The 26908-nt window shown below is 29.2% G+C and overlaps 1 protein-coding gene, 2 long non-coding RNA genes and 1 pseudogene across 24 annotated transcripts in view; 2 read left to right on the forward strand and 2 right to left on the reverse strand.

Annotated features, from left to right (window-relative positions):
* The window catches only part of LOC105432879 (uncharacterized), a 39210-nt gene extending 36541 nt beyond the window's left edge, over positions 1-2669 (forward strand). For 14 of the 16 annotated variants that reach the window (XR_016140675.1, XR_016140677.1, XR_016140679.1 and 11 more), the window contains 3 exons: positions 457-1152; positions 1809-2031; positions 2527-2669. This is a non-coding gene — a long non-coding RNA (uncharacterized LOC105432879). The remainder of the gene's footprint in view (positions 1-456; positions 1153-1808; positions 2032-2526) is intronic. The other 2 variants (XR_016140676.1, XR_016140678.1) reach the window with 2 other exon arrangements.
* LOC105432882 (uncharacterized) overlaps positions 1-26908 on the reverse strand; it is an 87253-nt gene that overhangs the window by 41317 nt on the left and 19028 nt on the right. For all 6 annotated transcript variants that reach the window (XM_011647862.3, XM_089082555.1, XM_089082553.1 and 3 more), the window contains one exon: positions 21899-22082. In XM_011647862.3, the coding sequence (XP_011646164.2) occupies positions 21899-22082 (184 nt within the window). The remainder of the gene's footprint in view (positions 1-21898; positions 22083-26908) is intronic.
* Positions 5646-25006, forward strand: LOC148935159 (uncharacterized). 2 transcript variants are annotated; one of them, XR_016140689.1, is made up of 2 exons: positions 5646-5980; positions 24880-25006. It is a non-coding gene; the product is annotated as an uncharacterized LOC148935159 (long non-coding RNA). The 2 variants fall into 2 exon arrangements; XR_016140690.1 differs by lacking the exon at positions 5646-5980 and adding an exon at positions 17219-17793.
* On the reverse strand, positions 11850-15749 carry LOC148935160 (venom serine carboxypeptidase pseudogene; annotated as a pseudogene).

Genomic DNA, 26908 nt, shown 5'->3' on the forward strand with positions numbered 1-26908 from the left:
ATCGCACTATATCTTTGCTCACATTTTCCTCTTTCACATATCCTTTTGAGTGGTGTGAACATTTTTTAATTCTGTATTAATATAATATTTCACGCACATTTTTATTTAATACGTATCTTTTTATTAACAAACAGAGAATAAATGTTTAATTAATGCTGTGTTTATTAATGCTAATGATGCTGAGGGCTTTGAATGTTACAGTTTTAAGTAAATTAGTCGTTGATAATCGGCGAAACGCATATATTATTTTTCAACAAAATTACATATTAGATATGTAATTATAACGTATAAAGATGATTAAATAAACTTGTCATTTTAATGAACTGTACATCAAATTTATGATATTATTTTAGAGTTTATATATTAAAGTGTAAATTATATATATTGGAAAAGCATGCCTTCATGGCTTTTGACATTCCTTTCCAAAGTACGTATGTATTTTATGTCTATTTGCAGATATGAAGATATCAACGTTTGCGATGTCAGCAGAAAGCTAAAAGCAAGATCCAAAATATCGAAGCAACGATGAGAAGAGAGAGAGAGAGAGCGAGAATATTCCATGTGTTTGCAATAAATTCGCATTATACGGTTAATTAAAATTGCGTTACGCATTATAAATTATATGTGAATTAATTAAAAAATTTGACAACAATGTGAGAATCGCGAAAGTTCTATAATACCCTGCATTTTACAATTCAGAATATATTTTATATTACTATATCACAGTAAAAAATTAAATTATATCCATTACTGAATTATTCTCGTGATGCGTAATTGTAATTAATTCGTGAAGAGATGCAATTGCTGAAGCAGGAATGCAGTTAAACACACGAATAGAATGAGTCTGTATCATTAGTCTCTCTCATTATTCTCTACATAAGACTTTTGACATAATTTAATTAAATTTCCATTTTATTATTCAAGATCGCCTTTAACTAATTTTAGAAAAATGCAATCATCGCGACTAGGCAACATTTCTTAAAATATCGTATCACAAGAAATATTACGTGCTTATGTTTGTGTACTCCAACTTTACGTTAATTCGTTAATTTATACGTCAGATCATTGTGAGCTTCGTTTTGCGACTATGTAAACTGATATATTTAACATATATCATGATTGGAAGATCAGAGAGTAACATGGCTGAAATAAGTAAGAATAAGCTTCTTTAAATGTCTGCTAAAACAAATATACATTTAATCTTTGTGTGTGAAGTTTTATTACAGTTGTTCATAGTCGTAACTTCTCGTTTCAAAAAGAATATTTTTATTCACAACTGGTTCTTTTCAAATGGTAATAATTGCGCAATCAGGAAAAAGAATTATAAATAGCGGGTGCAACGAAATAATATTGCGTGTTAATTTGTCGAAGGCTAAAGATCCGGGTTGTAAATAAATTGGTGGAAAAGAAAAGAAAGAAGATAAAATATACTTTAAAGAATCAAAGAGAGAAGTAGAATCAGAATTTTGTATAAATTATTTTTTATTTTATATTTTAATTTTACTTTATATTTTAATTTTATTTAATTTTATTTAATTTTACGTTATACTTTAAGAAAAAAAACTTTATATTTTAGGAAAGAAAAACTACAAAAATTATATTAATATATAATTTAAAAGTATTCAAAGAGAAGTATTTAAGTTAAGTATTTCGAAAAAATTATCGAAAAAAATGTTAATAATAAATATTGGAACGTTTAAGAAATAAATGAGAAAGCAGTAGGACCTAAATAGAACTTATCTAACTTATCTACTTCAAAATAAAGAAATGCATAAATGATGTATAATATTTAATTTTGTATTTTTCAGCAATATTCCGATTTTTGCAACATAATGAAAATATCTCTTAATGTTTTCCTGATAATGATCCTGATGCTGATGATCGTCACGGTGATATCACAAAATTATGAGGACATACGTACAATTATTACAGCTCCTCCAAGAAATCACAACGCGCAAATGTCTAATCAATCTAAGATCAAAATTGTCGCAGGGAGACCTCGACTAGTGATGTCGGGATAGAAGGAAATAGGTAATTATCAATTTAATATTTAAACTAAAATTTCCTTACTAAAAAAATATAAATCTGCAAATATAATTATGCCAACATTTTCGGTAGTATAAAAAAAAACTAAGAAACCCAAATACGTAGATTATGTGTACCAGTATTATAGTAAGCTAGGAAAACAAATTTCGTAATAGTCGAATTTATGAAATATAGAAAATTATATAGAAATATAGAAAGTTTAACATTGGTTTAAGTTAGTGAACATAGATTTTTACTCACTGCTTTATTTTATAGTCTTTATTATTTTACATGTTGTATATCGATATTTAAGAAATGTAAATAAAAGTTTTAATATATAAAAAGATATTTACTGAAAAAATTTGTTAAATTTAATGTTAAATTTAATTGTAAAATGCAAAAATCAATAATCCAGAAACGTTGGAGATTCTATAATCTCTCTTAATTTTTAGATTTTTGTATATTATTTCTTCATTTTGATTCTTTATGTGTTTTTTTCAGGTTCAAGAATGTTGAGAGCTTTTATAATTTACAACTTATTGAATAAATTTAAAAACTTATTCAACAAAGATAAATTATTTTTAAGAGGATGATGTACAAACTAATAAATTATAAAGAAAAAATATATATTTTCTAACATCAAATATTGCATTACTTAATAATACTTCTTATAAAACTTAATAAATTAATAGATTTTAAATCCTAGTTTTAGAGAGTGCTATTTCTTTATTATGCAACATACAGTTAATCATTTTCTTATGATAGACAAGGAAAAACTTTTAAAGTATTCTGAAATATATGCAAGTCAGTACTAATTATATGTTTAACCTTCGACTACAAATTCGTCCAATCTTAGCAATTATAATTTCTCGTTAATTTAAAAGATGGTATATTAAGAGATTCCTAACCAGTTTTTCTTACGTAACGGTAATAAAATTTGCGTAAATAGATAAACATGGATTATATATAACAGGCTGATTAAAGAAGTAACAACAAGTGGATTAATCTTTCGAAACGATCAGGACTGTCAGGAATTTGCCCGGAAAAGGGAAGAATTGTGGTAAAATTATTAACAATCAAAAAAATTACAAAACAGAATGGAAGAGAGAAAAACTTGTATTATAACTTTTATTATAATTTTTATTGTAACATGTCTGGAATTGAAAAAAAATTAATGAAAAAAGAAATTTATATAGAAATTTTAGAATTTTATAGTAGTTATAAGAAATTGGATAATACATATACACAATTATACTTGTGATTTAATTATCTTCTTTAGCTCGTGAAAGAAAGTCTCACGATGAAGGTGTTTCTTAATGTTCTCTTACGAATCATGGTAATCGCGGCTATTGCGATACCATTGGGCACATGTAAAGCTACTGTATCGCCTATTAAGAACAACAACATCCATCGTAGCTCTAACTATAATATCTCTACCTTTCGCCATTTCATTACGGTTCCACTGAGGAAAGGAAAAATCGGCGGTAGGACAGGTAGGTTACCTCACGTATTATAATTATAACAATGATATTAAGGTATCTAATAATTATAATATAATTACAATATACTAGTATTTCGAAAAACGATTTAACTAGCGAATAAATAGCACAAATTTCTAAACATCTGCTTCACGTAAAACTTGGCCAAATTTTATAAAATTATATAGCATAAAATAATACTATAAGTATAAGTAAGAAAGATATTGTTTTGTGCTCGAATATTGTTCAAGTTATTACGGAAATTAATTTCAGTAACAGAAATTGTTGGATAATATAAAAGCAATAATTAAATTACATTAAATTAAAACTAATTTAATTAAATAAAGTTCTGAAATGTAATTTTTTGTATTGTGTGTATTTACCATTTTTCATTCTTTTCAATATTTTATAAATTGCACATCGCATTCGATAAAAACGAATAAAGTTATATGATATTATTTAAAAATTGAGAAACAATGTATGCTAGAATGATAAGCTTAAAATACATTGTTAAAAATTTTAATCTTCCTTAACATTTACATTTCATATTTGTATCTCTTTTTAGTCTTTTCTTTTTCCATTTTAATCTTTCATCTTTTTTTGCAGATTCAAGAATATCACTAATTTGAATAATATTATATAATATAAAATCTGCTGCATAACTCAACGAAGATAATACATTAATTTAAGACAGTAATGTATAAGCTAATGAATTATAAAGAAAACATATATCAATTTCAATATTAATATCAAATATTGTGTTATTCAATAAAATCCTTTATAATCAAAAAAAATGAATTCAATCTATAAATCTACTGTAAGATATTAATAGAAAACTATGTACCAATTTTAGTATTAATGTTAATCGTTCAATTTTTTTACTTATATATAATCCTCTGAGTGATCAATAAATTAAACTCTAAAATATATATTTTTCAAAAGCTATTTATTTTAACCAGACCAGATATTAAGGATAAATTGCATTGCAATATTATTTATCTAACTGCATCTGATATTGAGCAAATTTATTTGTTTACTTCAACCTCGATAACAAAAATAAAATTTTGATGTTAATATCCTCCAATTCAGGCATTAATTCTATTTTTGAGATAACTTTATTGAAGATAACTTTAGTGCTTATCAGAAACTACATATTCTATCTCGCAACAAATTGTTTCGAGAAAAACGTATCTTTAATGTCTACTGGCAAATATTTGCAGGAAACTCAGCTTTTCAGGTATGTCAGCTGAAAGCTACATATGACGCGAAGTTTCGAAATATCGTAGTAGCAGCGTATAATAACAGAATAGCACAATATTTTCTACTATGAACATTCTGAATAAAACATCGATACATTTATGTTATATACCATTATATAATTTAATCACCACGATAGATCTATTGCGCTTATTGTAACATTAAAGTTACAAGCTCGTATGAAACCAGATCTTAGCAGTTTATAATCAATTTTTTTCATCACACTAATGGAATTGAAAGTACGTAAAGTCTATAAATAACGGACATGTAAGAAAAAAGCAGCAACGTGTATGCTTCTTTCCCAAAGGAATAAAGTGGGCAGGAGTTATAGTTTAAGAAATGTCAGGAAAATTCTTGTAAGTTTATAGACAGTAATAAAATTACAAAGCGGAAGTACTAAAAAATAGAAAGAAAGTTGTTATTCAAAGAATATAAAAAAATTAAGGGAATTTTGAAGATAAATTTTAAGAAAGGAAAATAGGATAAAATTGCGAAGAAAAGTTGCATAATCTTTAATGTATGTAAAGTATTGCCTGTCAACATTGACGAGATAATCGAGTAACCTAATAGTAAATGTGAGAAATCAATAGGAAGAGGTTATCGTAGACGGTTTTTTTTTCAAACTTTGTTTCATCTTTATATTTAATAATTTCGTGGAAATGTGGATGTTTATTCACCAATTATCATAAATATTCGTTATAATTTTTCATATACATCTTTTAAATTATCAACATTTTTATTTTTTTATATATATATATATATATATATATGTATATGTATATATATATATGTGTGTGTGTGTGTGTGTGTGTGTGTGTGTGTGTGTGTGTGTGTGTGTGTGTGTGTGTATGTATATATACATATATTACGTATGAGATGATGCTGATGCAAAACATAATCAGTGTTTCTTGATAATAACGAATGTTTCTTATGAATCTAGAGACTAGATTCATATAAAAGCAATCGCAAACATTCGTAATTAAATTTTAGTATCACCGCGTCGAAATGAAATTATTTACAAACATTCTGCTAGTATTTGCGTTGCTGATGATCACTGTGATTCTATCTGGAACTTGTCAACAAGGCATAGACATTGCTGAAATTCGAAATACTAATTCAATAATAATAGTGCCAAACAGAGAGCCTTGTCCACCAGGTCAGAGAAAAGTTCATGGAATATGTCGCACGATCATTCGTAGTTCGCCGTAATAAAAAAGAAGGTATTTACTGTGTAACATTATTATAAAAATGAATGTATGAAGCGAAAAAATCATAATTTTAAATTCATAATGTCGATTGTATCTTTCTTCATCTTTTTGCGTTTTATTCAAACTAATAATTTGAATATATATATATATATATATATATATATATATATATTCGAAATATATATTTGTTATCATTTATTTTATAAATTATAATACAATCTTATTTATTGTGCGGTAAGCTTTCTTTGGCGAGGCATTATTTCACGTTTTAAATTTTAATTGGCATGTAAAGTTTCAAGATTGATATACTTGTTACATTATCGTAAATCTTTATAAAAAAAAATAACATTTTTAGAAACTCTCAGAAACTCGACAAGAATATCATTATTAACCAATTTACTGCATAAAAGCTTTCGCAATTGGAAGAATATAAATATCGAGTTCGTAAGAAGCTTACAGGTAAAATTCGTTTACGTGTCAGGACGTAACAATCAAATTTGTAAATCAAACAAGAAAAGTAACAAGTTACCAAAGAAAAATAAATATATTATAATATATAATATATTATAATATATAATATAAATTAGAAAACAAAAATTGCTAAAATTTTGCAAAAATAATATAGTGAGAAATCAAGTGAGAAATCAAGAACATTTGACATAATTAAAAGGAAAGGAGATAAAATAGAAGTAAACGGATATTCGAATTTCGATTTTTTTATTGAGTTTTCTCAAGTTTTTCCGATATTGTTCATAAATGGAGCTTCTCGTAAAGATCCTGCTGAGTGCAATATTGGTAACAACAACTGTACCTATACCTTGTCAAAGGAACATGACTGATAATCAACCACAATTCATATTTTACTATCCACCATATCCTTATACTTTCATAGGCCATATAAAACTTTGCCCAGAAGATGAAGAAAAAGTGCGTGAAAACTGCCATCAAATTATAAGGCCAGAATAAGAGATAAAAAAAGAGAGATAACCACAAATGTTAATGTTAAATGACAAAATATGTATATGGATGCAAGATATCGTTATATTATCATGTACATGCCCACATGTATTGCCTCAACTTCATGTTTAAGTATAGCTATGACAGGAAAAATTTACTTGTTATATTTTATCAAGATACATGATAGCATCTCGTTGCAAATATCCATAGCGACAATTCCCAGAGAGAGATGTTACTGCGTATCTTTTCCCGATTGACAGGCTTTTTGGAACATGTTCGCTATGCATTACAACTATGTCCCATCAATAATCCTATTTTTCAAAAATCTCTTGACACATGATGGTTGATGCTTGACATATCTAGATAACTAAATCTTCACAGCAATCGTATTTTATCGTTTCTCGTTTCTAAAAAAAAAAAAAACGATCGTAGAATTAATAATCAGTTTCATTGCGACTATACAAAAAAGACTTCTGTAATCAAAAGAATATAAATATTGTAAATGAACAGAGATTGAACGGAGAAAGAAGGAGAAAGACATCTAATATTTTTAATTCATATCTTTCCTATATTTATATTTCAATTTGATGATATAGAATGTTTATTTGCTACATGTTACAAATACTTTTCAAATATAATTTTATTATTTGTTCAATCTTTTAGCATATTCTTTAACAAAATTCACACTTTTTATGCATATGTAAATCTATGTACAATTTATAGTTAAGGATAATAATAGAATTTTCGGGTTCAGAGACGATCTCGAGAAACCAATAAATTAAATCAGTTATTAAAAATCTGTTTTGTTCATAAATAAAGATTTGATCATAAGGATATAAATAATAAGTTCTTTTGCAAGAAGCAACATGCAGAATTTGTTTACGTACTGAAATCTAAAAGACTATCTAAAGATCTAAAATATTAGTGAATATTAGAAATATTAGTAGAAAAAAGTTAGCAACTTGAGAAAAATAAATAAATAAAAAAGCTAAACAAATTTAATAAAGCATTCGAAAAGAAAAATTTATATGTAAAATATTTATATGTAAAAAAAGAATATTACATATTTTTTAATAGCAAAAAGAATTGAAAAGAATAAAAAAAGTCAATGTCATTATTATAACCAGTTTACTGCATAAAAAACATTATTAACATATGTAACAATACTAGAGAAATTTTCCGATTCTCTTATTTCTTAATATTGCCAAAAATTGAAAATTTTGGTAAAAATAGTGCTTATAATCGCTATATTAGCAACTGTTATCATTTATTTAATAATTTAATTACAATCCTATTTATTGTGCGGTAAACTTTCTTTAGCGAGGCGTTATTTCACATTTTAAATTTTAATTGACATGTGGAGTATCAAGATTGATATACTTGTTATATTATTGTAAATCTTTATAGAAAAAAATAGAGTTTTTAGAAATTCTCAAAAACTTGAATGTCATTATTAACCAGTTTACTGCATAAAAGCTTACGCAATCAGAAGAATATAAATATCGAGTTCGTAAACAGCTTACAGGTAGAGTGCGTTTACGTGTTTGGATGTAACAATCCAATTTGTGAATCAAGCAGAAAAATTACAAAAGAAAAGTATAAACTAGAAAAAAAATCGCTAAAATTTTGCAAAAATAATATAAGTGAGAACCAAGAACATTTGATATAATTAAAAGGGAAAGAGATAATAAAGTAGAAGTAAACGGATATTCGAATTTCGATCTTTTTATTGAGTTTTCTCAAGTTTTCCGATATTGTTCATAAATGGAGCTTCTCATAAAGATCCTGATAAGTGCAATATTGGTGGCAACAACTGTATCTACATCTTATCAAAAGAACATGATTGATAATCAACCACAGTTGATTATCCGACAATTTGAAGATTGTTCAGATTGTCATAGTTGTTCCGAAGAGAACCTTTAAAAACCCCTGCCCAGTCGATTAAGCAAAAGTGCATGGAAAATGTCATCAAATTATAAAGTCACAATAAGGTAAAAAGAAAAAAAAAATGAAATAATTACAAATGTTAATGTTAAATGACAAAATGGGTATAGATGCAAGATATCATTATATTATCCATGCATCACCTCAACTTCAAGTTTAAATATAGTTATGAAAGGAAATATTTATTTGTTATATTTTATCAAGATACGTAGTAGCAATCTTATTGCAAATATCCATCGACAATTCTCTGAGAGAGATATTACTGCGTATCTTTTCCCGATTAACAGGCTTTTTGGAACAAGTTCGCTATGCGTTACAACTATATCCATCAATAATCTCATTTTTCAAAAATCTCCTGACAGGTTAATGCTTGACATATCTAGATAACTAAATCTTTAAACAACCGTATTTTATCGTTTGTTCAAAAAAACGATCGTGAAATTAATAATCAGTTTCATTGACTATACAAAAAAGATTTCTATAATCGTAGAAATATAATTATTGTAAATGCTCAGATTGGAGAGAGAAAAAAGGAGAAAGATAATATTTTTCATTCACATCTTTCCTATATTTATATTTAAATCTGATGATATAAAATATTTATTTGCAGTATGTCACAAATACTTTTCCATTATTTTTATCTTTCTATGCAATCCTTCATCCTTTATACTCATTATAATTTTATTTCGTCCACGAATATTTATTTGTTATATTTTATTTACAATATTTCCGTTTCAAATGTTATTTTATTTTTTCAAACAATAGTGCATATAATAAGATTTTTGAAGTATTTAAAATAATTTTTTATTTATTTAAATCATAATCCTAAAATTCCGTTAGCAAGTAGTTTTTATCAACAATGCATCTGCAAGCTCAATATATAAGATATAAAACAGAGATTTATTACAGACAGATTGCAGAAATCATTTACGTATTGAAAGAAAATAATCATGTAAGTGAAAAAAAGATTGATAAAAATTTAATAAAGATTTGACAAAGAATAAAAAGATAATTGGCACAAAATTGGAATAAGCGCCAGATTTATAAAAAGAAAAATTGAGATTTGAGACAATTAGAAGGAAAGTAATTTGAAAATAAGAAGCAAACAATTTTAACTTTGTTTCTTGGACTTTTTATTATTTTAAAAAAATTATTTAAAAAATTGGTTTTTAGAATATCGTTTGAAAATGAAATTTCTTCTGGGCATTTTACTAATAATTATGATACTGTATTTCTACCTTAAGTCTATAAATGCTCAGATTGGGGAGAGAAAGAGAAAGAAAGAGAAAGATCTATTATTTTTAAATAAAATCTTTCTAATATTTATATTCAAATCTGATGATAGTAGAACGTTTATTCATTACATATTCGTTTATGTGTCACAAATACTTTTCAGATTCTATTCTTTGTTTAATTTTTTAGCATATTTTTTAATATAATAGGATTCACACTTCTTATGCATATGTAAATCTGTATACGATTTACGTTTAATGGTAGATAGTGACCACCAATTTAATTTCCTGGTTTTTCGGAGATGACCTCGAAAAACAAATAAATTAAACCAGTCATTAAAAAGCAATCTTGTTCATAAACACAAAAACCTGATCAAGAGGATATAAATGCTGGGTTGCAAGAAGCAAAATGTAGAACTTGTTTACGTGCTGGGAACTAAAAGATCAAAAATTTGTGCATCAAGAAAAAAGTTAGCAACTCAAAAAAAATAGGAATCAAATAGTAAAACAAATTTAATAAAGAATTCAAAAAGGTAGAACGTTTGTGTGTAAAAAAAGAATTAAGGACATTATATACTTTGTAAAAGCAAAATAAATTTGAAAGAATAGAACAAGAATAAAAAAATAAAAGTTTCTTTGAAAAGAATAAAAAAATATTAATATTTATAACAATATTAAAAATATATATAACAATATCATATATTAATATATATAACATACATATATATATATATATATATATAATATTCAATCAATCACTTGACTGTTTACTATTTCTTAAGTAATATTGCAGAAAATGAAAATTTTGATAAAAATATTGTTGATAATTGCAATATTAGCAGCAGTGATTTTACCTGAAATTAACGCTCAAGTTAATTCCGTGCGCCATTATATTCTACGTGCTCCTATTAGAAGTTGCCCACGTGACTATCGAAGAGATAGAAATGGACATTGTCGTCGAATCATACGGATAATATACGGATAATATACAAAGACATAAGGTAATCATAAAAAATGTAAAATAAGAGCCAAATACTCTTGTAGAACTGAATGAAACTTACTCGAATTTCCAATATTTTTATCTTTCTATATAATTTTTCTTCATTTTAAACACATTACATGTAATCTTATTTCGCCCATGAATATCTTTATTATATTATATTTATTATATTTCCGTTTCTATACAAATGTTATTTTATTTTTTCAAACATTTCATACCACATAAAAATTAATAGTGCACATAGCTAAATTTTTTGAATAGCATCTTCTGACTCATTTAAATGTAATCGTGAAATTCTATCAGCAGTTTTTATTACTATAGATATGCATGATAGATCTATAAAGATGATGCGATTGGATTAAAAACATTAGACAAATAAAGTAAGCTAGAAATCATAACTGTCCCTGGAATTCATTTCTGAATGGTATAAAAATGTTTCTATCAGTCAATCAATTCTTATTATTATATTTAGATTAAATTTAATAAAATGAATTTATAAGATTGAAATGTGTCATAATGTGTCATAATGGAAGATCTAAAAAATATTATTCGATTGTACAAGTCTTTTTCCATATGAAATTTGATTTTTTAAATAAACGAAACTTTATTCATATGACTTTTTCCGTGTTAAATATAATATGTATATAACAAAATAATCAAATTAATGATAAATTTTCTTTTATTATATCTCTCATGTTTTATATTAAAATGACTAAATTATGAAAAAAAGATAAATATAATATGAATATTGAAATTGCATAATATATTTATATTTGCACATGTGAGCGCATGAACTTGGCACTATTGTTTCTCTTGATGTTTTTTTATACATAAAAAAATTATACATAAGTATACATATCGCTTATACAATGTATATATAATTTCAAATCGTTTATGCATAATTCTTTATAAATTAATAGGAAAATTTATGTACACTTTCTATTTATAATAAATTTATTTTATTAATTTTTCCTATTACAGAATTATAATTATATTATTATTAAAGTATTTATTGTTATCGTGACTAAATTTTTATAGCATAACATTTAAAATATTGGCACATTGCCTTGTATTATTGAGTATATATAACACAATAGAAATCCTTCGAACAGAAAATTCAAAGCTTTTATCGCATATTTTATATAGTAATCCGTTTAAGTATTTAGAATTTGTTGTTATGCGTGAAACGTGTAAGAAATAAGATCTAATGCCCATTTTGGTTGATCCATAGGGACCATGTGACCTGCATTTCGTACGAGAACTTCTGTTAAATTGTCAACCGTTTTCGTGTATCCCACTAAATCGTTTCCAACCATCCATATTTTTCTCGATGCACTCCCATATTTCTCTGTTCCAGACCACTGCAAGTGTTTCAAGTAATTTTTCATGAGTGGGTATGCTACAATAATATCTAATTGTCCATTGTAAATGAGCACTTTATAGTAAAAGATCCGCCAAGAAAAATGCTACAGATCGCATAAAATCTCCTTTCAAATGTTTCTGAACGATTCCGCTTTCAACAAGGAAAGCTACGTGCTACTACCCACATGTATAGCACGTCTAACGTCAACTTTTTGAATCCACTCAGATATCGAATTATAATTATAATTTTTTTTACAAAATAATTTAAATAATTCATAAAATTGTCAAAACCAGTTAAATTGTGAAGTAAGGATGGAGCGCTGCTATTAATGAGTGCTCCGAAAATTTCAAAAGCTTCGACATATTTTTTTTTTCTTTAATAAAATCGAGAGTCTTTTCCTCATACATATGAAATTGAGCTTTTCCATTTTCATCTATTAATCCAATTTGATACAAATAATCACCATATAATAATTGATGTTCTGGATCACATAATCCATTTCCAATGGCTAGGCCTTTTAAATTGATTTTTGTCTCCGCTTTAATATTATAATCTTTAATGGTATAAGACAATGCAGGCACATATTTTCCAGCATATGATTCACCAGTAACAAAGAAATCATTATTTTGCAACTCTGGGAATAATAAAAAGAACTGTACAAGAGCAGTGTGAAGATCCCTTCCTACTTGTATTTCGTTCGTAATATATCCTCGTTCATCGTCAGTAAAACTGTAGCCAGTATCAACTGGGCTATCAATGTATATCAAGTTATGTGCTATATTCCATGAGTATTTTCGCATTGTTAAAGTTTTATTAGAAGTTGCTATAAACGGACCATTTTCCATAAAAAGTCCCATCATAGAAGTTGATCCTGAACCATCTTTCAACCATAGAACTACTGGCGCAGTTTCTGGATTTTGCTATGATATACAAATAAAGATTATTTTTTAATTTTAATCTTAATTACAAACATATTTATGATAAATTTATTAATTACAAATCAATTTACAGTAAAATAATCAATAAAATCATGTATAAATAATGTAAATTATAATTTTTAATGTTTTAAAAATTAACTCAGAAAACACTTTTGTCATATGTAAAATCAATTCAGAAAATTTCTCATATATATATATATATATATATATATCAAGCCGAAATTGTTTTAATTCCGAATATACATTCAAGAATCCATTCGTACTTTTATATGATAATATGAAGAACAACACGCTTAAACTTAAAATGAAAACGCTATTCATGTTGCTGGTTAGAAATTACTTTGCTGTTATTCTGTCTCGAGTATTGTTCACAAACGCGTTAGCTGCGTATTTATGTTGATGTATTAATATCAGTCTTTTTCAATGGTATATAATGAGTAGAACAATATATAATGAATATAAATAAGCTATAACACGTGACTTCTTATCTTTCTTATCTTTGTTCAAATGTTTGTTAGAAAAGAGGGATTTAAGCATCATGCAGTTTTTTCCTGTAACCTTTTCAACTATTAAACGCCAACTAAAAAAACTTGTTTACACCTTGATTACTTGACACGTGTATCAAGTATTATATTGGTACCAAATTGATTTAATACGATGGTGTAATAGTGTGTTAAGTTGGTACAATATGAATTATGGAACGTATTATGAAGGTGTATCATATCAAAATAGTACATGTATTCGGCACATATGTAGCGCTATAAACACTTGCATATTAAATAACAGGCGATTTAGATTTTCTCGAATTTTCTTCTAAAATATAGGCGAGTTTTTTTAATTCATCGATTAATAAATCGCATTATGCGCATCTCTTCCACTGATGTAGCCAGAAATCAATAGGTTTAGCCAAAAGAATTAGTAGAGGTACTATACACTATACATACGTACACACTATACATATTAGTAGAGATACTATACATTATACTATACATTATTTAATTGATACTTTATTCGAATTCTTATTCGTTCTATTTGATCGCTATATTCACTTCGTATCACTCGGTGTGACAACACACTAGATTTAATGTGTACATATTATTCTGATTCGTGTATTAATACTTGCATACGATCATAAATAATCTGCATTATATGTATACAATGTAAGCTATATAAATTACATAAATTTTTAATATTATATGTTTTTTTATTAATAAACTAAAATTAGACATTAATAATTTTAATTAATTAATAATTTTGAAACTTAATTATTTTGTATTATAATTTTTCTGTACTCTCCAATTTACAATAATTTACATGTTTGCATTGTCTACATGAAAAAGATTCATATAAACATCATGTAAAAAACCCATAATAGTAGATATATCTTGAAATTTCCTATTGATGATATGCAATTTTTGAAATAAATCCGTGTTATTGTAATATAGTATTAGCGATTAATTTCAGTTATCAGTGAAAAAAACTTATTGGAAAAAAAAATATTATCTGTTTCTCGATATTTTTTATATTTTTTTATATTTTTTACATAGTAATCGTTGAAATTTTCAATTCTTTCAGACATACTTTAAATTAATAATAAAGATCGCCAAAAAGAAGTCAGATTCTCATAAGTAAAAATATCTTTTTATTTATTTCAAAAATTTTAAGATACCTTATATATTGTGACTAAAAAATTACTTGTTTATATTAACATTTAAAAAATTTATACAATACAATATATATTTTATTAAGTTTATATGTATGAGCTCGATTGATAACTCACAAAATGAAACGAATATAAAACAAAACTACTGTTATCGGGATTTTTAATCTATAATTTATAAATATCATACAGACATACTAAAAGTAACATATCAGCAATGCAAATGTGGTGTAATTATATAAGCTATGTGAGTAAATATAAACTATGTTGTGTTACATAGCTTATATCTACTTTTTTGATTGATGAGAATGCGCGATAAAGTGTGGAAAAGACCGAATCAGAAGACACGGTCTCGTTGATTATTTGTTAAATTCTTCCACATTTTTCTCTAATATATAGAAAAATCGGAGCGACTCTAATCTTCTATGGTGCGAAGTTACTCTATTCAGTGTATAACTATAAACGCGGTATTTGCCGCTTACTATGATCAGCTGGTCAAAGCTAATTGCAACCGACAATCGATATATATTTCTCGCATTTGAATCGCGTTGGCAACATGACAAGGTTGAGTGTGACGTTTGCTATATTGACTTGACACCCGAGACGCTGCACGTGTCTCCTGATAAATCAGAACTTCGCAGAAGGTAGATTGCAAAAATCATTTACGTATTGAAGGTGAACAAGCATGTTAGTGAGAGAAAAACTGATAAAAATTTGATAAAATTAACAAAGCATATAATAATATATAAAAAAATTCGAATACAATATTTAGCAAAAATTGAGATTTGAGACAATTACAAAGAAAACAATTTGAAAATAAGAAGTAAACAGTATTTTAATTTTGAATCTTGGATTTTTTATTATTTAAAGAATCAGGTTTTACAGTATCGATCGAAAATGAAATTTATCGTGAATATTTTACTGATAATCGTGATACTAACAACTATTGTAATTCCACTCCAGATTCATCTATAAATATTCAAATTCAGAGAAAGAGAGAGAAAGATATACATTTAATATTTTTAACTTACATTTTTCCTATATTTATATTTAAATCTGGTGACAGCAGAATTTATTTGCTATGCGATACTTTTCAGATTTTATTCTTTCTTAAATATTTTAGCATAATTAGCATTCTTTCTTAAATATTTTTAGCATAACAAGATTCACACTTTTTATACATATGTAATCTGTATACGATTTACGGTTAATGATAAATAATGGACGCCAATATAATTTCTTGATTCTTCAGAGACAATTTCGAAAAGTAAATTCAACTAGTTATTAAAAATCAATTTTCTTTATAAACAAAGACTTGATCAAAAGATATAAATACTGATTTTGCAAGAAGCAAAATGTAGAACTTGTTGACGGGCTGCAATCTAAGCTAAAAATTCGTAGGTCAAAAAAGAAATTAGCAACTTGAAAAGAATTAATAGATTAAACAGCGATACAAATTTTATAAAGTATTTAAAAAGTTAGAACATTTGAAACATTTGAAACATTGAAACATTTATGTGTAAGAAAAAAAAATTAAGAACATTATGTACTTTTTAAAAGCAAAAGAAATTGAAAAGAATAAAAAGAGTAAAATATTATTTATATAACAATATTAGAGAAATCCAATTTCTCGACTGTTTATTATTTCTCAAGTAACATTGCAAAAAAATGAAAATTTTGATGAAAATATTGGTGATAATTGTAATATTGGCAACTGCGATTCGATCTCCAATTGACATTCTAGCGCCAGATTTTTCATACGTGTTCCTTATAGAATTCGAAAAAAACGCTCTCTTCGAATCGCCGGATAATATATAAAGATATAAGGTAATTCTAAAAAATATAAAATAAGAGCTAAATACTCTTATAAAATGAAATTTGCACAAACTCCCATTATTTTCATCTTTACAATTATTGAGCTTTACGATCTGTATAATTTTCCTTCATTTTAAATGTTTAAATTCATTATGTGTAATTTCATTTTGCCCATGAATATCTGTTTGTTCCATTTTATTTGCTATATTTTCAAATGTTATGTTATTTTATTTTTTCAAACATAACACATAAAAATTAATAATGCACATAACTAAAGTTTTTGAATAGCAATTTCTGACTTATTTAAATGTGATCGTGAAATGCCGTTATTAGTTCCATAACCAGTTTTTATACTTCCGCAAAGCGATAGATATAAAAGAGAGACTCGTAACAGGCAGATTGCAGAAATTATTACGTATTCAAAGAGAAGGATCATGTTAGTGAGAAAAAGACTGATAAAAATTTGATAAAATTAGCAAAGAATAAAAAGATAATTGACAAAAAATTCGAATAAGTGGGATATTTAAAAAAGAAAAACTGAGATTTAAAACAATTAGAAGGAGAACAATTTAAAAGTAAGAAGTAAACGATATTTTAACTTTGATTTTCGGACTTTTTATTATTTAAGAAATCGAGTTTATACTATCGCTCGAAAATGAAGTTTCCGGTGAACATTTTACTGATAATCGTGATATTGGCGGCTATTGTAATTCCACCTCGGGCTTGTCAAGAGGAAACATCGGCAAATAAAACGACATATGAAACATCAACAGACGAAACGTCGACACATCAAACGGTCAGACTATATCTACAGAGTATAATAGTTGTTCCCCCTAGAAATATTTTTACTGCTTGTTTGGACGGACAAAAAAAAGATTCCACTGGAAGATGTCGCAATATTGTTTAATAATTCCAGGTAATTAATATTCTAGTTTGAATATTTATTTTTATTTTGTATACAATATTTGTATACAATATTTTGTATACAATATTTTATGTTGTTTGGTAAATAATATTTCTTGTCGAAAAATTGAAATTGATTTTTTTTTCATTAAAGTTTAATTAAGTTTAATTAAGCGTATATTTTTTATAGCTCTTAATATAAAAATTCTATTAAAGTCCATTTAGAAAATTATCAAATATTTCCAAATTTAATTATCAAAATGAAATATGCTTCATTATCTGTGGCAAGAAAAATTATTTCAGTTTTCGAAGAATATAGCTCTTCGCATATTAGATTCATTTATTACTTCACTTTATATAAAAACACATTATTTAAAATAAAATTTCAAATTAAATCTAACAATGACTAAATATTCTAAGACGCAAAGTTAATTTATTTAATGAAACGGTTCGGGAAAGTACTCTCTCTTTTTTTTTTTTTTTTTTTTGAGTCTGATAAGATCTATACAATTTGATAAATTTGTTACTTTTATTCTTATAAATAATCATTTTTAAAGTCTCTACAAAAGATAAAATACGGAAAATATGTATTATAAGATATATAATATATGTATTATAAACGCGTGGCTTATTATACATATTTATTATCCTAATTAACAAATTTAACACATACGAAAACCGATTCAAAGTAGCTTAAAAAAATATTTTTTTTTCTCTCATAATTCGGCGACACACTTAAAAAATTATGATACATTCAATATCTGACAATATCGACCGAAATATCTCTCATTCTCGTTATGAATTGAAGAACAAATGTCGGAAGGAAATTGTATTCTTATTAAAAACACGTAGCAATTCTTTTGCACACGGGAACGCTCAGCCACCGAGAAATTTAGTCTCCAAGAAGTGAGTGAAGCCACGAGGGACCTTTCCCCTTTTTATTTAATTCCTTTTTTTTTTTTTCCTATCGAACACCCCAACTATTTTCGCATTCACGTGCAAGAAGTTTCTATTCAGTTCAAGGGAGTTGAACGATTTTAAACGAACGAAAGAACAGCGGCGATTCCACGCCGCGCGGGGGTCGGCTGGACGGTAGATCTTTGGAAAATTCCTGCTAGTTACGACAGTTTGTTCGCGAGCAACTTCGCTACTAATATCGACAAGGTTGCGTCCGAGCGAGTTGGCAACTTTGATGTAACTTTCCACCGTCCGTTCCCTCACTCACTCACTTGTTGCCCCCCCTTGTGCATGCGGAGGCAAGCAAGAGCACGATGGTCGAGCTATCATTAGTGTGATATAATGCGACTATGCGGTTGCCTTTTGTGCTCTCTCTCTCTCTCTCTCTCTCTCTCTCTCTCTCTCTCTCTCTCTCTCCCTCCCCGCCTGCCTCTTGCGCTTAGTTCCGCCGATTCTCTCAAAGAAAAACAAGATCGCAAACTCTCTCTGTATATTCCACTGTCTCTGTATATTCCACTTCGCAAAATGACATAACTCTTCCGTCAGGATTATATACCAGTGAATATCCAAGCGTCGGTGAACGGTCGCAGTCTCTAAACACCTATGCCTACGCTTACACAAAACTCTCTATATGCTCTTGATACTAAATTTGTCTTTTGAGAATTTTAATTCTAATAATTCTTCGTATGCATTAAAAATTATTTACCAATAATTCTCATATCGCTAAGCTAAAATTAATAAATCAGTTGTTTTAATATAATTTTTTGGAATTAGTTTCATACAGTCTTATTTTGTTTCATATAAAATTAAATTCTCGAAGAAGTAAAACTTGATCGAGGGAGACCACAAGTTTGAGTTTTTAATAATGTTATCATAATTTTATCTTATGTTTGAGAATAAAGAATTCATGATATTGGGCAAAGGGGAGAGAAAGAGAGAGAGAGAGAGAGAGAGAGAGAGAGAGAGAGAGAGAGAGAGAGAGAGGAAAAGAATCCATAAGACGGCTTTTCTTCAGGAAGTGTACTTCCATGAAAGAAAAGCCGTAAGCTTCTCTACTTCGTTATCAAACTACAAGTACAATGCGTCGCGATTCAATAATAAATATAACAATAAACTGATTTAATGGCGCTTCTCCAAGTTCTGCATTGACGAATAAATAAAATATATTGGATAAACAGTGTGTACAGAGTATCCCGATAAAATTCTATTTCTTCTCTCTTATAATAGTTTTCACATATAAGGAAAAAATTGTATGTAAATTGTATTGAATATTGAATTTTCAATTGTATTGAAAATAATGTATGTTTTTCCCTCTTTTCCCATCGATAAATATATAATCCTTTCTCATGGGAAATATGTCGCGCTTATTTTCTTATTTTCGAACATTTTCTGAACTATTCGTGTCACTATCCGTATATTGAATAAAGATTAACCAATGGCTGTAAAATAGTCGATATAGAATTTACATTTAAAATGGAGACAGGGTTCAATTAATTCACATTATTCATTTGACGATAAACTCCATTTTCAATCAATTAAAAAGAACATTTAATCAAAATGTTTATTATGTATAAATGTTATTTTTATAAATAATCGTCAAATATGTTTTGAATAATTGCTTTTTCGAGAAAACTCTAACTCTCGCTCAAATTCGCTCAGAAAAGCGTAATCGAAATTGTAAAGTCACTCGAGATCTAGTTAGTTTGAAACAACCTGTATTCAATCCCCCCGAGAACTTATTACGTTTAAAATATCGGATATCGTCAGATTTTCTTCGTTTATCCTATTTTTCTTTTCTTCCCTTTTTGATTCATTAACGAAAAAGACGTCGCTATTGTAAAGCACGCTCGGAAAATGATATCTTTATAATTTTTGCGGTAAAGTGGAACATCGGGAAACGTAACTGAATATTATCCAATCCTTAAATTAAGAGCGTCATTAAAAAAATTCAACGCGAATATTACACGATCCTTCATATTACTTTTCTCCTTTTACATTGAGACGGTATTTTATTACGCAAATGGCACCAATCTACTGATCAAATTTACGTCATAATTACGATCAAATTGACACATCGAACTTATGAAACCGATTTCCGGATGTTAGAGGGAAGCAATCGAAAGAATCCTGATACTTTTATCATCAAGATGAAACAAATCGCCGCAAGGAAAGAGAAATTTTTATAGAAACTAAATTCTCCTATAATCAAATTAATAAAGAAAAATCTTAATTACTGTTGTTAAAGTTAATTATTTCGCTCTATTCTTCTGATGAAATTTCAGTATCTTGAGAGAGAGGTATTTTACTATTAAATAAAGAAATCGCCGGCCTGCAGACGGATGGTTTTTTTTATCTCGGCGCAAATTCTCGGCGCCGGTGATAAAATTCAAAGATATACGAAGTTTTACGATTTAGCGAAAAATATTGCACGTTATCGCATTCGAGAATCCTCCAACTCCTCGAAACCTTTGACGCTTGAATTTTTCGAAATCTTGAAATTCTTCCAAGTCCCCCCCCCATTCTGAGATCTTTTCGTACGTTCCGAGATTTCTCGATTCAAAACCCTACGGATTCAAACACGATCTCGAAAATGACGATACAATTTCTCGTGCGGCGCAGCCTGTCCTTAATCCGCGAATAGTAATGTGTACATTCATAATGTAAGTAGCACTTACATTACGCAGCGTTCTCTCAGATTTTCATCCATGTTCAATCTCTCGATACGACATAGTTAAAGATTGATGAGCTGCCTGTAATATTTCAATAATAGAACCGCACCGTGTCCTTCCGCGTATTCCAATAATGAAAATTTCAAATTGTTTATTACATTCAATCTGGTATTTACATCATATTTAATTCAGATTTCCGTTTATATTTATATTTAAGTATTTTAAGCACGACAGATTTTAAGCGACAGATTTTTCATTACATTTTGGCATGTAAACAGAATTGATTTCATGCCGTCATGTGTAATTAAAATTTGAAATCGTTTATTACGAATAAATATATATGAGATGAGAGAAATGCGGGGGCAATAAAATGCAAATGTGAATGACCGGAGGAGGATCTTACGAAAGATCTTCACGTTGTCTAGATCGATTTGTCAAATAGGGAACTGAGTTAATCGTACGCTCCGCGTGATGAAAGAAATCCGTACTCACTTGAAGAAGTAGGTATCGTTGACGTATCCGAAGAAGGGTACCGTGTAGGTCAGCATCCAGATATTGCCGCCCCCGCAGTCGTAATACGGTTTCGACCATCTGCCATCCTCGTATTTCACTGTCAAGATTTCGTCCTCCTCCCTATCCGCGCGCACGCTTTCGTTGAAGGTATAAATGTGGAATCCTGGGACAGAGCGACAGAGAGAAATCATTAAATAGGTCGGGGTCCGTTCTTCCTTGAAATTTAATTAAAGGATCTCCGGCCTAATGACGACTTAATTAGTACATACGATCGGTTAACTAATGTAATATAAAGCAATTATAATTTTTTTGTGCGTTAATAACAAATTATTATACGTAAATTAATCAACGTTATATTAGCAATGTGTATCAAAAATTAATTATAACATATTTAATCAAAAATTAATCACGCTGTTCATAATGAAATTGTTTAGTACTTCAATCAGGCATTCCTCTAATTGTATCAATCATTATTTATCTTGACAGCCATTTAATTGTAATTATTATTTATTATTATTTATTATTATTTATTATTATTATTATTATTATTATTATTATTATTATTATTATTATTATTATTATTATTACACAATTTGTCTGATTATTTAAGAATGAAAAAAGTGCATTTAAACATTAAGAAATAAATAAATGTATCATTGCGCGTGTTTTCTCCGTGAAAATGTTGCATTATTTGTTCTCGCGCCATTATGTAACCTTCTCTGTAAATTCTTTTGTCTCACGTAGATAATCCGGAGATCAGACTTGAGTCGACTTTTCTTCAGAATCTGAATTAATTTTCTCAAAATTATTTTTCCTTTATTCCTGCCCTCAGGACCCTCAGTTCTCCGAGACAATGTTTCCAGAAGATGTTAATCTCCAGAAATTCAACGATCCAGACGCTCAGCTCTCTGGAAAGCCACTGTGTAAGATTCCGAGTAAGGTCCCTGTAATTCAAGGATCTAACAATAAGAGCCTTGCACGTGTATTTGCAGTATGTGCGGCGTGCACATCGTTGAGAGAGAATATTAAGGATTCGTATAAATATACGAGGAAGGAGAGGAAGAGAGGTGCCGCGAGGAATCGTCTCCGAGTTCCTCGGAAGCAGATAAAGGAAACGAGCTCGGTCGTATCTGTTTTTCCGTCGACTTGCTACTCGCTTTTCCCATCCGCCCCCTCCCCCCGCCCCTCCTTTCCCACGTCGTCGGTCACGAGACGCCGTTCTCCTCCTACATGAAGAAATTGCTGAGCTTTATCGGTCATGATCCGGCTGAATGTGAGAAACGTTATTTGCCCAATTTTCCTTGCCTCGTATGCGATAATCGATGCCGTTTGCAGCATTGTGTAGCACACACAACACACCGGAAGCCGTAAGCTTTTTCGGTCGGTTCCTAGTCGTTCATAGTCGTAAATGTGACTTTCTGTTACCGAGATACTAACGTCTCAGCTTCAAACTCTCAAGGCATGCTATGCATCTCAGATTATATTAAGAGACGGAACGTTTGCTATCGTGGCAAACGGTAATAAAATTATGCAGCCTCGTAAATATTTATATTTTATCAAGACCGCTCGCATATATTTAAACCGGTACGAGCTGCCACTTAAGATAATTATTCGATAAATCTTCGCGTTCTTTTAAGCTATATAATTAGCCGTAAACTTCAAATCGACGCTGTCAATCTTAATTAGTCGCTGATCGATAAATGCGATATCGCGTCAGATTATATTTGTTATATTTAACACCAAGAGCATATACGTATGCATATACATATTAAGATATATCTTTAAAAAAAAAATTTTTGACAACTGTCACGTTTTATTATAGACCCAACAATTTAATATACGGATATAAATAAGGAAGGAAATAAGGGAAAAGGGGAAAAGTTAATATTACTATTACGAATGTGAAGCAAGATTATATTTCACAGCGCACAGCTTCTCTCATATATTAATTTTACTTAACGCAACTGTTCATGTTTTATCTAACTCGACTGGTTACATTTAGAGAAAGGACCCGCATTTTATGACCCGCGTATGTATCCTACATACCCGAAACAAGATAAAGATATGATGACCGGCGCGTGTGTCATAATTAAAATATTGTAAAAATATGATAAAAGCTCACAGAGGTTAAATAAAAGTTAGATTGCTCGCGTATTAGTTTCGTATCGACTTACAATAAATCGATAAGTGAATGTTAAATTAAAATGACCGCGTATGAGGATAACCGAACAAGAGAAATGCCCTTAATTAAGACGTTCTTAATCAAGACGCGTTTTTGTTCTCGAGGTTGGTGAAAAATCTGAGAGTGCCCTGATACGGCGCCAAGTCGTAATGCGTGCTCTCTCTCTTTTTTTCTTCTCTCCCATTTCTCGTACTTTACTTCTCATTTCTTTCCCTCGTTCCCTCCTGTCCTGCCTGCGAGATCAAAATCCCTGCTTGATTTATCCGACAGTAATTCCTCCTTTAACACAGATCCCGCTGAAACCTGTTTAGGAAATCTGCATGTCTATTAACCGCCATCGTGACGACAGCAATCGAGATCATTCAGGTTCCTAAATATATTTACTTTTTAAGCCTTATTTACCTTTAAGCCATCTTAACGAAAATTAAAAATACCTGTTTTCAAGCCATTAAGCAAATCTTTATTTTGCATACTCGTTAAAATATTTTTTTAAGAATGCCTATGTGAAGCCTTCTTTCGTTTACCTTTGTAAATTATAAACGTAACAATATAAAAATATAATTAGATCCTATTTCGTTTACAATTTCTCGTATATTTTGGTAGAAATCTCAAGGAAATTAATCAATATGTTTGCGTCGAAATGCACGTGTTACTGAAGACTCGAATTTTACTCTGTGATTGAAAAGATTCAAAGGAGATCGAATGTAGTCGCAAAGGGGTGGAGAGCAAAAACACCAAAAGATTTACTGACGTAGAAAAATATTCAATTTGATTTCAGGTCAGCTGCAATGCTTGCCATTAAAGTTGGCAAAGACGGACAAGGATGGAAAGAGCAGAAGGGAAGCATTTTTAAAGGAGCCTCCAGGGAGAGAGTGGAATTAAATAAATAAAATTCTTTTACAGTATATATTACTCTAAATCGAATTACTTACTTTATTTCCTATGTCTCCTTACGATGTTAGTAATTCTTTGCTGCGGTTCTCGAGAGTACACGGAGAGTAAGCGAGAAACATACGCGCTACATCTCGTAATATTTCCCTTCAATATCTCGTCGACAAAAAAATAACTGATTGATGTGGAGTACACTATTGGTTTCCGGATGTGTTGCCATTTTGCTTTTCAAGTATTCCGTTTTCTTTTTATATTCGATCTTTGACTAGACTCTACGTCAGTGAATTCCGAATTTGTTACGCGCTGAGATATTTGATTCTTAACATATTTACGAACTTGAATCTTTTGAATTTGACATTCTTGAAGCGCTTCTCGTAAGTTTCGGGTTCTTGGAATCTCGAATTTCCGATCTATACTTTTACTTTTTGTTAAAACTTGGACATTCAAATAGCTAACATTTCAAAAGTTCGAAATCGGCAAGACTGTCAGGTAGTATATAAAATTAGTAATTTAAATATTACGGCAAAAATAGAAAAGAGAAGGTAGACGTGCATTTTACGTCCGTCAAGGAAATAATCTTTAAATTGCTCGAAGAGAACAGACTTAATACGAAGAGAACGAAACTACGGACAGACTTATCTTATAATCTTCTGGATCGGCTATAGCTCGAACGGTTATTTTATTCGATTCGTTCCATCTTAGCCATAGCAATCATAATTTGCTCGTTATTGACGTGGAAAACGGCGCCGATATTTCGCGAATTGAAACTTGAGAAACGTGTCGGTTAAGCGTATACTCGAATCGCTCCTCGAAACTTTTCTGAAAAAGTTCGTTTTATACTCTAGCGGAAGCTTTTATTTTATGTCATAGATAATAATACGACAGATAATTACTTTGACATTTTATTAATAACCTATTTGGCACATATATTGCCATTACATTTTAATAGCCGCTTTTTATTTTAGAGCGCGCGGCTATACATTATTACACATTTATTGCAATTTCTTCAAAATTACCTTTATTTATATTTCATATATTCTATTGGTGATATTTGCACATAAAATATTACGTTCGAAAATGTAAAAGAAACATAACGTGCGCGAGATATGTATTATAATATATCGCGCTGCATATTGAATGTTGTTGAAATATACAACAATATACGTTATTTGCTTGTAAATCTTTAACGTCACAGCTCGTCGATCGATCGATCAAAAATATTGGACGACAACGCGACGTTTAGCGTTTAGTCTTGTCGATCGGCTTGTAATCTGTACCGATTAAACGGGGATTCTTTCCCTTCGGGAACTATAAAAAGGCCGCCGGAGTCTTTTTAAGAGTCCCCCAAAGTCCTCGTTTCTCATCTCGTCTGCTCGTCCAAGCATCGTCCATTGTTTGTTACGTTATCGAGCGCCTTTCGCAAACTTTTATCCACGTCACGAAACCCCCCCAAAACACGACAAGAAATGGAGTCAGGGCTGCATGCAGTTCTCGCACGTATGCATGCGATGTGTATGCGTTGCCAGAGATTGAGTCTGAGACCTGCCGAGAATTCCTCCGTACGCCCAGGGGGGATTTTCACAGGGCGGAGAAGCGCGAGAGAGAGGTAATGTTTATGACTTCAATAAAAATTTTAAGGGCCATTCGAATATGAAAGTTATACAGGGCAGAGAGCAGATGAGTAAAAACGGCGGATGAAAAAAACGGCGCCTGTAATTTATTCGCCGTTTATTTTTTCGCGCTTAAGTATACCCGCATCCGTAAAATGTGTTTTTTTCAAATGCATTTATCATAATTTAACAGGTTTCCCCTCCTCCTCCGTCGCCCTTCAGTATAAATATTTAGAAGCTTTGATATTTAAAATAAACCCGCCGGAGTTATCTCAACTTCCACGATGAATATACAGCGCGAATGCG

This window comes from Pogonomyrmex barbatus, unplaced genomic scaffold, assembly GCF_055798465.1.
Source record: "Pogonomyrmex barbatus isolate J1 unplaced genomic scaffold, ASM5579846v1 scaffold6, whole genome shotgun sequence".
Taxonomy (NCBI): domain Eukaryota; kingdom Metazoa; phylum Arthropoda; class Insecta; order Hymenoptera; family Formicidae; genus Pogonomyrmex; species Pogonomyrmex barbatus.